This window comes from Micropterus dolomieu, linkage group LG05 (genome assembly GCF_021292245.1).
Source record: "Micropterus dolomieu isolate WLL.071019.BEF.003 ecotype Adirondacks linkage group LG05, ASM2129224v1, whole genome shotgun sequence".
In the NCBI taxonomy this organism is placed as follows: Eukaryota; Metazoa; Chordata; class Actinopteri; order Centrarchiformes; family Centrarchidae; genus Micropterus; species Micropterus dolomieu.
The window spans coordinates 2,205,524-2,220,214 of record NC_060154.1 but is presented as its reverse complement, the minus strand read 5'-3'; the positions used below and the strand labels follow the sequence as shown (position 1 = coordinate 2,220,214).

Sequence of the window (14,691 nt, the reverse complement as noted above, 5' to 3'; positions counted from 1 at the left end):
TTTTTTTTTTTTTCAATACATTTTTCAAAATACATAAATATAACAAATGCCAACCTCAGACTTATCAGTGCAAAAAACTTGCATAAAACACTTTAGAACAACACACAACTGATTTGAACTAGGTACATAAATTAGTTTGTAAGATACATTCATTTTCGTAAACAGTTAACGCCTTTTTAGCTGTGTAGTGAAACGGATAACAAATTGCTTTTGAGAGCAATGTTGATAAAACAACTAAGTGGTAAAAAACAAAAGAGCTTATTAAATATACACTACAGAGAGAGAGAGAGAAAAAAAAGAGTGCCTGGTTAGCTAATGGAAGTCGAATGTCGCACATTGTGACGTCACCACATGCGACAAAGCCTGGTGTTTACTGGACAGCACCAATAGACTGAGGAGGAGAATGTGAAGATGTCTGTGAGTCATAGGAAGAGGGAACTAGCAACCACAGATCTATAGAACATGTGTGCAAAGACGCGCAAGGTATTTGAGTGTTTTTGTTGTAAGCGCACATTACGCAATTTGTGCAGACAGGGTGAAAACAATGCGACAGGAGCATGCTGGGGCTTGATACGAACGTGTTACATCTCTGAATTCATTATTGTTGCAACCCACGTGGTTACCATTCTATTGGCTCTTAAACAGACACAGGCAAACTGGCGCTCCCGTAGGTTTTAAAGGGAGGTTCAGTGAGTAAGTTTTAGTGGCATCTAGTGGTGAAGGTTGCAAATTGCAACCAGCAGCTCACAGTGCTTTCACATGCTCCTTGCATGGTCCCATTTCCTGATTTGGAAAGTCGTTCTTCCGACACAGAAACATCTAGTTCATTCTATATGAACAGCAAATTAACCGTTACAGATAGTTGACATCAGTTATGGCATGAGTAAGAAATCATGGCCACCATTTGCAGGTCCAGGTGAGTTCATCACTTTCTATCCTCTGGAAATACGTGTCTGTTCCATTTTGTTCTGTACATCTTGCAACATATTTGTATTTGGTTGGTTTTTATGTATTTGCAGCGTGTTTCTGCATGTGTTGGAGGATTGGTGAAGATGATTCATTTGCTGTGTTTTGAAGTTACAACATGTGTAGCTCTTAGGGCCACTGCAGTTTTCTCTTCTTTTCCATCTCCAGAACCCCCCTCCCGTCATTTCTGCGAAAGCTCAGAGACTAATGGCCGCTGCACACATGTAGGTGTTGTTTCTGCTCAGGGAACCTTGTCAATTATTTATCCATAATCATAAACCGCGCCTTCGCTAGTCCAAGGGACGGTAAGTACGAGTCTGAACGTGCACGAAACCACAGCGAACACCTACACACCTCAATTAGACCAAATCTACACAATCCCACACTGATGAAAACACTGCTTTCTCTCACACACACACACACACACACACACACACACACACACACACACACACACACACACACACACACACACTTTCATAGCCCACAAATGCCCTTTTACAAACAGCCTCCCTCTGGACAAACCCACCAGTACATTCCAGGAACTCAGCGGGTCTCCCCTTCACTTTATCTTCCACAGCTCTATCTCTCAGCTACCCACTTTTTTTCCCTCCTCCTTTCTCGCCTCTCCATTTTCCTCCTCCAGCTGTCCTTTCCTTCCCCCACACATCCACCGCAAACTCCCTTCTCGTTTTCAAGCCTTTCTTTGACCTCCCAGTTCACTTTCTCAGTCTATTTTCTTTCACTTTCTTTTTGAATTTCAAGGTCATTCACCTGATGCTTTGGTCTTTTGTTCTCACAAATCTCACTCAAATTTATCAAAGTAACCCCTTCACTCTGCCTCCCCACCTCCTCCTTCTCCCCTGTTTTTCTTCCCTTTGTTTTTGCTGCCTGCTTTTCTTTTTCTAGTGTTTGCTTTAAATTAAAGTTTCTCTCTCAGCTTTGCTATATACACACGCACTTGAGTGTTTTTCTTTGAGATGAGCGCTTTGCCAAACAGTGGAGGTATTAAATCCCGAGTCACAGGAAGTTTGGGGTTATCAGGGAGTGTCTCCTTTCCTGTCTCAGATTGAAGGACTGGCTAGCTGCAGGAAAACAAAAGTTCCGGCATCTTCTGCAGGAAGCAGGGACATGCACCACAAATGAGGCCCTGGATGCCTGAGATACTCATCACTTAAAGCAGGATTAGGGTTAACCAAAGCACGGTCACACTTGGCTGAAAATACTGAAAACGTATCCAAATTTAAATTAACTTGCGAAAATTGTTACATTAACCCTAGTTTTGTTAAACAAAATGTTATTATTTACCAAAGATAAATGTCATAGTAAGACTTAAGGTACTTATTTAATCTTAAACTAGCCATTTATACATTGTGAAAGAAATTATAACTGACAAGAAATAACAACCTGCCACACATGGACATCTGAATAATTCTTTAAAAGAAACTCTCAGGGAAGTTAACCACCTACTGTTGCAAAAGTCTTTCATCTTCTTCTGGACCCTTTCAGTGATTTTGTATGTTGTAGCAAATTTACTGCAAAGTAAACCACAATATTGTTTTTTAATCATTTCATATCATCTGTTCTTGTCTTCCTTCATAGCAATCCAGTGGTGCCCATTTATTTATGTACAATATGTCAAATGACTTAATACTTGGTTGAAGTTATGTTGTCTTGATGTTTATTGTGATGGATTCTATCTATCCTCTGTGGTTAAGGCCTGGTTAGGTTTTGGCAGCTAAAACTACAGCGGTTACACTTTGTACATACTATTATCCGCCCCAGTGTGCTCTGTAAAAGGTTTTACGATGAATTGTAGGTTAAGTTTTTTTTAAGCATTTTTTCTGGCAATCAAGGCTCATATTTTCACATTGTACAGAATTAAATGGAATGGAAACCAATGGCTTCCTAAAGCAGGAGCATAGCCAAAAATCTAAAAACTCACTCTACAGCATACATTTGAAAATGTCTGGCAAAATCATCATATTAATTAATTAATAAATCATATTGTCCTTTTCAAAGACGCAGACACACAAAAACTCCATCGGATTTAGCCTCCGTTTGCTCTGTCCAGCGCAAATATGCAGCTACTTTTGAAACTATCAGCTTAAAGTTTAAATTGTGGTTTTGAAGTTTTGTGCACTAGTGCAGTTGAGAGCAGTCACTTTTTTAAAAAGTCAAGTTCGAACAAATCCAGCTAACGCAAAATTCATTTGAACACAACCCACAAGCATTACATCTGTTGAGCTTATAGGCTGTACATTTTGAATTCAGACAAGTCATTATAGTTTGAATATTTAATTTTTTTCACCCGTGAAAACAAAATTTGACAGCCCTAATCCAGGTTTAGAGTCAATCCTCATTGTTGAAACCCTCCTTCAGGCTCTCTACTGATCCTCTGCTATTTGTTCGTAACTTTCCCCATCTATTCATTCATTCATCCATTTTACAGCCTGCCCTCTCGATTGTATTTCATTCCCGTCTCCCTTTGTTTGCTTCTCTGTAATTTATAATCTCCAAGTAGACTTTTGCCATCTGGTAGGGAGTGAGGTCAACAGCTGTACCAGGAACAGTTTGTTTCACTGGAAGTGCACTGCAATTATCAACGGCTAGTGGTTTCAGGTCAGCAGTGTACACAGCTTGTGGTACGTTCAGGAACTTTTATTCACCGAGAAAAGAAAGGCGGTTACTTTATGAGCTTCTCTGATGATGAAACGCACAGGAATGCACCGTCCCATAATGGATGACTGCTGACAGTATCTTATACTCTGATGTGCCGCCAGTTGGCCCACCGTGTGATTCCCCTCACCTCTCCCTCCTGTTACGTCCATCAAAGTTTACATCAGACTGTTCTCCAAAGCGGTTGTGTGCATCTTTATCACAACCATGTTTACAGCCTGGACCAGGATTAAAGGCCGCAGTGGGAGGAATCATGCTCTGTGTGTGTGTGTGTGTGTGTGTGTGTGTATTAACACAGTCATGGTGAACAAAGTGTGACGTTGGGCGAGCTGTGCATCTGTGTGCCTTATTGTTCAACGTCCAGACTAAATGGCAGGACGTAATAAAGGGAAAGACCAGAGAAAAACAAATACCAGGTTCTTTGGTTATTTATAGTAGTTTGTGAGGGAAAAATTAATCAACGTTGACTGTGAAGCACTTTGTAATGTTTTATAGCAGGATATATTGTCTCATACCAAGTGTCAATATGAAAGCAACTATTTCTACAAAACTATATTTTTTAAATTTGACACAACCTCTCAAATGCCTCAGTGTTCAGCACAAAGCAGCCATTAACAAACTACAGTATAAAACTACCAAAATTGAGACTTTAAGGTTTTATTTTTGCCCATCAAAAGCCTTGAAAAACAACAAGGGTGTTGAACTATGTTTTGGGATTTGTTTTTGTCAAGCTACAAAATTATAATGTAGAGCTTTTGCCAATTTTGGAACAGTTTTGAATAGTCAATGCAAGGAATGGAAAGAGTGGAGGTTAGAGGCTGCAATGGCTAACTAATGATTTACCAAAGCCTTCAGATCTGTTATAAGCCATAAATAAGAACAACGTTGCCAGGTTGCTTTTATCTCTCTCCTTCTAAGTAACCCACCAGGAAGTCAATGGACCATTTTATGACAGCTTACCTGCTGTTACAAATGTTAGTAAGTCATTAGTAAAGGCTAATGGGTCTAACTTTCATGTAAATCAGCAACCTTGTAGTTGCAAATCTTATGCTATTAATATGAAAGCAAGTCATCTGCAGTTGATAAGTTGGATGGATTTTGGTCCAGATGCTCTGTAGCTCTGTTTTTCCCCAGAAGGTTAGTGGTCAAAAAGGCCATTGGAAGAGTTTTTCTGATGAATTAAAGAATGAGGCTAGTGTTGTTTTATGTTTTTCATATTGCCATGGAAAGACCAAAACCAACAATGTGTTAGTCCGTCTCTCAATACTTTCTGACTTCCCCACCCTGTCTGTGGCTCACGGCCTCGAGCACATTGGTTCCCACTGAAGACTTAAATCTTTAAAAACAGATTATGAATAAATAGTTTAAGATTTAAAAAAAAAAAAGGCTGAGTAATTTCCCAATGAGCTGACGACTGTAGCTTTTAATAAATGTTACTTGAACAGGAGGAAATGCATTTGCATTTGTTAGGCACTAGTTTTAGTGGTGGATGAATATGGTTTATTTTGACTCAGTCCCACATACACCATGCTGCTGCCTTAAATACTCACTAAAGCACCAAATGTGTGCTCATGGTAATGAAGGAACATGTCACTCAGTGCAGCAGTGTGGCTCACTGATGGTTTTTTTAATAGTTTTTGGACAACAATGGAGCTCTATGGCTTCGGAGGAAGAAGCTGCATCAGGCTAAGATAGACACACAGTACTTGTTGTATACATTCAGTGTTGATTTTGCCTTTTTTAATGGGATTTGTTGACAATAAGACAAATATAGAATAGAACAGTAGACTTATAATTTAATTAACCGGGCAGTTATTGTGCTCTGCAACAGGAATGTATTGTGTTTGCGGGAATTGTTGTGTTTTAAAAGCTTTTTGTTTTTTAAAGCGCAGGTCATCTGTGGGTAACAACTCAGACAGATTCAGTTACGTGTGCTTCTGCTGCTTGCAGCTCTGAACAGGCCTCTCAGTAAAGCATGGACACATTCACATCTGAGGAAAATTGACTTCTCTCTTAATCTTATGCCAAACGTGCTCCCTGTCATCTCCACACGCAGGAGGCTCAGATAGGAACCAGATTTCTCCTCTCTGCTGTCTGATTCAGAATTCTGTACAACCTGTCGAGGACAGCTCGCCTTGGCCCGATAAAGACCAGCAACAGGCTTGGATTGTTCTTTCTTCTGTGTCTCCTGTTGCCTACCTGTTATCTACTTACCTGCAGAGGAGTTCATCCTAGTGGGAAGTTTTGATATCAAGTGGGAAAAACTTTATCCCTGCTTTCATTTGGCTGAAGTTTCTCTGTGGTGGAAAATAGCACCCAGGCTTACAAGAGTGACATTCAGTTCAATTGTGTGTGTGCTATAGCAGGCCTGTGTTTGGTGTGTGAATGCCAGAGCATCTATGAGTGTATGTTTGTGTGTTTGCACAAGACATCTGCTATGTCAATAAGCCAAAGTTTTCTTTGTGGGTGTGTAGACTGCTACAAGTGTCACAGTAGAGTCCAGAGCTTGCATCACACTCTGTGGTCAGTCGCCTCTGTTAACCCTTCTGGTACAATGTGAGATTTCAGTAACTTTTTAACCTTTTAAATATTATCTCACTTTTTACTGTAAGATGAAAAAAAGGGTTGTTACCAAAATGAAAAAAGACTAATTTCTGAGAAGAGCTGGAAATGCCAGAGCTAATCAATCAGACAAATATCCCTTGCAAATGCCTTGATCAACCTATAATTTGTTGTTTACATACTTATTAATATAAACTTGCAGTTCCTTGTTATCTGACTTGCCAGATTGGCTACTTGTGCTTCTCTTTTTGATTGGGAAGGTAAAAATTGTGTTGGGGCGATAATTTGGGCTACTTTTTGTACTATTTGGGGGTTTTCCACCAACAATAATACTATATTTCAATAAATCAGCCCCGCCTCTCCTCGAGTACTGTGATTGAGACTGAGTTCAGTAGTCTACATGCAATGACTGGTAACTGATGACTGGCAAGACTATTTATTTTTAGGGCTACTTTTATGACGATTGCGAGTTCCAGTCTGATTGGGCTGCTTTTTGTTAGTCCAATCCAGCAATACTGTTTTTCCAATATTCTAGTTTATGACCAAATACCTGCTAAACTAACAGCCTCAGCTGTACTTTGTACTTGGTGCTAATTAGCAAATGTTAGCATGATATGTAAGATGATGCATTGCAATTGTGACCATGTTAACATGATGTTGTTAGCATTTAGCACAGAGCGCCGCTATGCCTCACAGAGCTGGGCTCTTCAATCAGTCTGAGGATTACCGAAATACCTTTAAAACTGTAGTAAATGTTACAAACAACAAATTCTGTTGTTTTAGCACTTAAAGTTATACTTAAACTTATTCCATCAAAAGTTTAAGGGACGTAAATGAAGTTACAAGACGTGACTGCCTTACTGCTGCTGCTGCTGCTGAAAACCTCTGCAGACTTTTGGAGCATCCTGCCACCGACAGCTGAAATGTTTTTGTGTCTGTTTTTGGCCTCTCACACACAGTACATTTGTTTGCAGCAGATTTTTGTATGTCTGTGGCAGGGAAACGAACAACGTGCCAAACTGTGATTTATGGTTGTGCATATTTTTGTTCATGCAACACTATCCTTCCTTCCTTCCTTCCTCCCTCTCTCCTCCAGTCGACATACGAGAGATCCGGGAGCTGCGGTTGGGAAAGGGCTCCCGTGATTTTGAGCGCTACCCGGAGGAGGCCCGTAAACTGGACTCCGCCCACTGCTTCATCGTCCTCTACGGGCTGGAGTTTCGCCTCAGGACTCTCAGCGTGGCTGGTCAGTGTATATGTAGTGTTTGTGTGTACTGGTGATTCCTAGTGTATTTTCACAGTAACTGTTATTGTGGCTACCACAGTATCAGAGGTTAAAGGTCACACTATATCACTATTTAATTTTACCAACATTTTATCTGTAAAATCTAATGTTGAATCTGTTGATCTTTTGTCGCTTGTCATTATGCGTCTCTCAGTCTGTCTCTTTCTCATAACATATTCCCTAAGTAAGAGTTATGAGTTGCTTTAATCACTCTCACAAAATACTTTAAAAAATGAAAGAAAGAATTTAAAGAACAAATTTGTTTATTAATACCTTGGGTCCAATGTTTGGCCATCATTTTGCTCAGTTATAAGAACATGTAGTCGAACTTCTCTGCTATGGGTCAAGTTAAATCAGTTATTACCCAGTTTGTTGTAAAGATCCATCAGAGTTTACAGGCCGACTTTGTGGTTCAAATTTGACCTGCTGTACTTGCCGTAGTGTGTGCATAGGTTTACTCTATTATGAAGTATTATTCAGGTGATCTCTGTGTTGGTTTTACCTCCCAATAAAGTGGGTTTAGATAATCTTATTTCCAACCTGTCTGATCGCCTGGCTGCTTCTTTTTCTCTGCCCTTTCTGACTTTGTTGTAGTGATGTCTCTGTGTTTCGAGATCTCATGTATTACTTTGGTGAGTTAAGTGTTATCATAACTCATAAGCTCCCTAAACCTGCAATCTTAAATTTGAAGAATGATTTAGGAGTCGCCAAAGTCAGATTTTTCTTCCTTGTATTGCCTTTCTTTTTGTTTCTGCAGCCTTCAGTGAGGAGGAGGTCAACATGTGGATCACCGGTCTCAACTGGCTGATGATTGACACTCAGAGAGCGCCTGCACCACAACAGATAGACAGGTGTGTGTGTGCGCGCATGAATGTCACATGCATTCATGCACTTTATTATTGCGTGCTACTGGCAATCTTATCAAATGATTATGAATTACTCACCACATGTAGGCATGAAAGTGGGCTCTGAATAGTTTGTAGCTTGCTGAAACTATTAGTTGATTATTTGAGTGGATGATCAACAGAAAATTAATTTTCGATAATCAACAAAGTAATTTCTTGATGCAAAAATCACAATTTCAACATGAATATTTGTCTGCTATAATTGTAAATTGTGTATATTTTAGTTTTTGGACTGTTGGTTGGACAAAACAAAGATTTTGAAAACTTGTCCTCATCTGAATGTATTCTACATCCTCTTATAGAGACATTGTCTTTTTACCAGTCATCGCTGAAAACACTTGACATACCCCTTTCAGTTTATATTGTCAAAGTTAGAAAGGTGTTGATTAGTTTAATGGGATAATTCATTAACATGCTTTTAGGGCACTTAACACTGTGTGTGATAAAGTGATATCTGGTTGCACCAAAAGAAGAAGCAACCTGGACGGGAAAGGGAGGTGCTGGTTGGAGGAAAGGACAAATATTTGTTTTGGGATGAAAATATTTACTCTACATGAATGTGCGGAGGCAGTTTTGGCTTCTGTGGTGTGAAGAGGAGAACAGAGAGAGGTTGTGAGAATGTGTAGGAGAGTTTTGTTGTTGACATAATGTGAGCGGTATAGCCTATGTTTGGAAATGGTCAGAGGAAATTAAATTACTAATTTTGTCTGTTTATGACAGTTGTGTAAACTCTGTGGGAAATAGATTCATCAGCTGAATGTATTTTTTTTTTCTCTCTCTTCACTATGCTTGACAAATACAGACAGTCCCCAGTTTATACTCAGTGATCTACAACCGGTTTCTCACAGTCCAACTGAAATTTAAGCTTTCCTCACCTTTTGTCTGAAGAAATATACACTATAATGGTACTACAGCTATTGTGCATATGCTTTTACCATTTTACAAAGTAGGATAAAAATGTTTGTGGACTCTGTAAGCTTCAAGCCTCTGGGTAGGTGTTTACCATTGCATGTGTTGTTGCACTGATCGGATTGCAACCAGTTTTGTTGTACAATGACAATAAAGATTCTGTTCTATTTAACTGCCTTCCTGTCAACAAGGCGTTGTTTTTTTTCCTTATTCCCATTTAGCTATATCACCTAATAGTGCTTTAAGCTGCCTGTTCCTTTAGAACATTTGGGAGGACCCATCAGGAGGAAAGTGGAAGCTAGTTAGCCTAGCTTGCAATCGTTTTAGCCTTTACTTCAGTTAACTATTTGCGTCACTATGTAACGTGTGTCACGATGCTCGCCTAGCGGCTAGTGTGGCACTAACGCAAGCAACATCACTCAAAATCTTATCCACTTTTTAAAAAACGCATGATAACATTGCTTGGAACCTCTGGTGTGTGCTACTGTGGATGTTTGCTACACAATGTTGTAATTAAACCATGCAAATCTATTCAGATGCAACCCGGAAATAAAATGATGAACATAAAAATGAGCATAATGACCAATTTAATGTTTTCTTTTCTCCATCCCTCCCGCCCTCTGTAGGTGGCTGAGGAAACAGTTTGAAGTCATGGACAGGAACCATGAAGGAAGGTGGGTGATTCGCCACAAACACCCAATCATAGCTTTTACAGCAGCCTGTGATGGATGCTTTTGGCCAGTCTGTCACAGCAGGTGGAACGTGGAGGTGAAACCAGATCCAGATGTCATCAAAGAGCATGTTCTCCCTCTGTCAGGGATATGCTCTGACCTTAACCTCCACAGCCCGATAACGCACATCCACACCCTTAACCTCCACATATCACACACACCGTTTCTGTCTTTTTCTCTCTTGTGCCCACATTAATCCAGTCCAAGCTTCTGTTTGGGTGGAAGCCACTCCAGGACAAGCCTGCCACTGCCTGATAAGCAGCAGGAAGTGATGCGTTGGGCTGGGATAGGGCAACTTCCCGTCTCCAGTGAAAATAGTAACAGTAACCGTAGCTAGACAGAGGGAAGTGGGTGGAGAGATGAACCAGACCTGGCAGCGACAGCGGTCATTGACCCCAAAAAGATCCTCTCTGCCTCAGAGAAATGACCTGGATTTCTTTCTTGTTTTACCTGCTTTTTTGCTTCCTTCCTCATCGTGTTTGTGATGGTTGCATGTGTTTTAACAATCAGTAAAAGTGATTATCCATGTGCAGTTTGTGCTAGGAAAAAAAAGATGTTGAGGTAAAGACTTCAGCAACTCCACAGAAGCAACTGCAACAGTGTGTGTGTGCAAAAATGTTCTGCATACAGTCCATTTAAGAAGCTCTGTGTTGACGTAAAGGACAAACATAAAGGTCCATTATTCACCTTGGAAAGATAAACTTTTAAGCCAACATGGAACAATGTTTTCAGTAGGAACCAATGATTATTTGACAAGAACTAAAGGATAGAATAGTGCCAGGCTTATCCTTTTAAGCGAGTAGAGTAATAAAAGTATACATCTGTACCCAGCCTTACCTCTATGTCCAGGACAAGACGCATCCCCTTCTAGCCATCGCCTCAGAGTCTAAACAATGAAAATGTTACTGTAGTCCTCACTTTGGGCCTGGAATGGTTTGACAATTGCGCTTCAAACCATACAGCTCCATCTCCTGGTGAAAACATATACAATAACACTAGGTCTTTTATGAGAAGCTCTCTAAAGGTGCAATTCAACTAGTGTTTGAAGTAGACTGCAAAATCTTAAAAACAGTGTCAGGTTCAGATAGAAATTCTTTTCTGTTTCTTTATCAGCATCACGGTGAAGGATGTGAAAGCTCTGCTGCCTCAGGTCAACTACAGAGTCCCCAACATGCGCTTTCTCAAAGACAAGCTACAGGTCAGAGCAGAATAAGTCTGATAGCTCTGCATAATTTATATTTTTGTTCATCCTCCCACACCTACTATACCTCTTTCAATGTCCTTTTGTGTCACACTAACTGACATCCTTCCCATTTACACAGGAGGTGGAGGCCAGGAGCGATCTGTCGTACCCCAACTTTGCACAGCTCTACAGAACATTGATGTTTGACGCACAGAAGAGTGTGAGTGTCACTTTTGGGTTTGCACTCATACACACTCACACAGTCCTGGAAGAAGTAATTAATGCCTTTACTTCAATAAAAGTAGTCGCATCACAGTGGAAAAATAATCCACGACAAATTATGCTTTCAGGATCACAGTAACAAGCACTCATTTTGAAGATGTCCCAGTCTGTGTTAAAGGACCATAATCTGGTGTTACTTGTTTGAGTTCCTTAATTACAAATCAAGTACACTTTACATTTTGATTACCATTTTCAAAAGCATGCTTTGTAATTTTTTATTCACATGGCAGACAGAAACTTGTGAGTGTTGTCTGATCACAGTGAACATCAAGGCTGCGTTCATTTCTTTGCAGAGTAAGCAGAGCAGACTTGACTTTCAATCTGCAATAAAACTGCATTACCAAGCATAAGAATGTAACAAACAGTAATGTGGACTTGATGTTCACTGCTGGATTTACTCAAGCGACCTACAGTCTACTAATATTATCATATTGTAAAGACATTAATGTAAAGAAATCTAAAAGAAAAATGTTATGCTTAAAAAGTGGTTGGCTGTGATCTTATAAAGTAATGTTACACATGATTTGTAGTAAAAACTGTAAAACCACTAGGGATGCACCGAATGTTCTGCCACCGAAATAAATCTGCTAATAAGTCAAAGACCAAAGAAATTTTACCGAACAATTACATTGACATGTCTGCAGAGTGGAAGTGTCTGAGAAAGACGCAAAAATCGCCGTCTGCAGACACTGTTCTGCTGAATCGTCTCCTAGCACATCCGCTCCATCTGTGGCAACAAACGGTCTGACCCGCTTTGAGTGTTTCTGTCACTCGTTTCTGAGAAGGCGATTAAGCTAGTTGCAACTAAATTTGGGGTGCACATGTATTCAAGCTTTTATGGTAAATCCACTGAAACGGACCAGTGCGAGCTGACAGGCAGGTTAGTGACTTTATCCTGTCAGTTTCTCTCTTTACAAAGAGAAGTCTTGAGTCCTACCTGAAGTCTTTATGTTGCGCGATACGAGAACCACATACAACATTATTTATCAAATTGCGTGGGTCTTGAAGAATTTAGCGCGAGGATAGACACATGGGACAATGTCCGGTTTTCAAAACAAGGTGTCTATACAGGATGGAAATAAGATTGATTTGATTATATTCACAGAAAGTATAAAACATATTTGTGTCCATTAAAAGTAAATGGACATGTGTAATTCGCTTTATCGGATCCTCTCGAGCCTCGGACACACCTACTAGGGGTGGGAATCACCAGAGGCCCCACGATACGATATTATCACGATACGATATTATTGCGATTTTAAACATATTGCAATTTTTTATCTTTTTCCCAACTTCAAATTGTGTCCCCAAAGGAAAATTCTTTTTCTAGTGGACTGAAAAAGCAATTTTATTAGTGCCAAAAAACAAACTTCTCATGTACAATTTATATAATAAAAGATCGATACTTGGAGTTCGTGTTACGATACGATAATGCCTTGCAAAATATCGCGATACTATTCTGTTACTGCATAATCTACAGACCTGTTGGCTCTGTAGGTGAACTGCAGTGGGTCCAGGAGAGGGTTTGTGATGGATTTGATTTATGCAATGGTAAAAAAAAAAAAAGTCAAAATAAATGGAACAAATGTGAATGTACTTGTGTTCGGCAAATTTTTTCATTATATTCGGTTTTGGCTTCAGCCAAGAATTTTAATTTGGTCCTAAAATTAAATGAAAAGGTCCTATATTAAATGATAATGAAATATAACCCCCAAATTGGAGATACAGGTTGTTGTTTTTTTAGCCAGCTCAGTTTAAGATTACACGCCCCTCCAAATTCTTTCTAAAACTACATAGAGGGTTGGGCAATAAAACAAAAATGATAAACACTGAGATATAATTTTCCTCAATAACAACAAATGTTCAATAAATGTTTGCTTTAATTCATTGAAATCACGGACGAATTAGCAGTTAATTTTATTTTGTTGAGGATATAAGAAGAAATTTTACTCGTCAGTACTGTATTTGAGCTCTTGTGCACTCGTACCACACCACGCTCACTTTGTCCTTTACTGTTTATGCTTAACCTGGCTCCCTCCCCACCTGTCTGTCACCTGGCCCCTCCTGTTTTGTTCCCAGATTATTGAGCAGCTGGAGCTCTCCTTCCCTCTGCGGTGAGTCCCTCCACCTCCACCTCCTCACATCTCCCCACTCTTTTCCTTCTACCGGTCCAGTTTCTCTTACACTGTACAAAATTATAAACGCAACACTTTTTTGTTTTTGCCCCCCATTCATAACTGAAACTGGAACTGAACTCAAAGATCTAAGACTTTCTCTGTGTACACCAAAGGCCTATTTCTCTCAAATATTGTTCCCAATGTTTTCACATTTGCGAATGGCCTTTTATTGTGGCCACGGCCAGCCTAAGGCACACCTGTGCAATCCCCATGCAGTCTGATCAGCATCTTGATATGCCACACCTGTGAGGTGGATGGATTATCTCGGCAAAGGAGAAGTGCTCACTTACACAGATGTTGACAGATTTGTGAACAGTATTTGAGAGAAATAGGCCTTTGGTGTACACAGAGAAAGTCTTAGATCTTTGAGTTCAGCTCATAATGGGGACAAAACATTTTGTTCAGTGTAAAAACACACTTTTTTTGGCTGTCAGGAAAGCAAAACATTTCCATGTGTTTTAGCCATTTTAATGGTACTTAAATGTTTCTTTTCTCTAGGGATGGGAAATATTTAGCTTAACGTTTTGGGACATTCATTAACCTTTAAAAATGGCACAAGGTCATTAGAATCGGCATAGATTGAGTAATAAGGGTAGGTGCCAACGTATAACTTCTCCCCTCTCATTTACTTGAACCTTTCTTTAACTTTCACTCCTCTGTCGTCTGTCATCGTGTGTTTGTAGGAATGTTGACAGACCAGAGCTTTGTCAGATCTCCCTGTACGACTTCCAGAAGTTTTTACAGATGGACCAGAAGGTACTGAGCAAATTCAAACTCCCCGTCAGCCCAACACAGAGTGCTCTCTAAAAACTGCTTTGTGCTCACTTCTTCATCTGGCTCGTCTCAGGACTCCTGGGCGTCAGATCTCAGTCGTGTCAGAGAATTCCTCATGGGGTACGTGAGGGGTGGATCGCAGCCTGAGCCGATGCTACAACTTGATGAGGTGAAACACTACATGCAAAATTGCATAAAAGCTGAAATAAACTGTGAGATATTATTCCTACTTTTTCCA

At 39.9% G+C, this 14,691-nt stretch overlaps 1 protein-coding gene across 1 annotated transcript in view; it reads left to right on the top strand.

Annotated features, from left to right (window-relative positions):
* Window positions 1–14,691, top strand: part of LOC123971715 (1-phosphatidylinositol 4,5-bisphosphate phosphodiesterase gamma-1-like) — a 39,723-nt gene that overhangs the window by 7,594 nt on the left and 17,438 nt on the right. Inside the window, exons 2-9 of the mRNA XM_046050718.1 lie at window positions 7,304–7,453; window positions 8,250–8,343; window positions 9,933–9,980; window positions 11,151–11,235; window positions 11,360–11,440; window positions 13,582–13,616; window positions 14,363–14,435; window positions 14,527–14,622. Coding sequence (XP_045906674.1) covers window positions 7,304–7,453; window positions 8,250–8,343; window positions 9,933–9,980; window positions 11,151–11,235; window positions 11,360–11,440; window positions 13,582–13,616; window positions 14,363–14,435; window positions 14,527–14,622 — 662 coding nt within the window. The remainder of the gene's footprint in view (window positions 1–7,303; window positions 7,454–8,249; window positions 8,344–9,932; window positions 9,981–11,150; window positions 11,236–11,359; window positions 11,441–13,581; window positions 13,617–14,362; window positions 14,436–14,526; window positions 14,623–14,691) is intronic.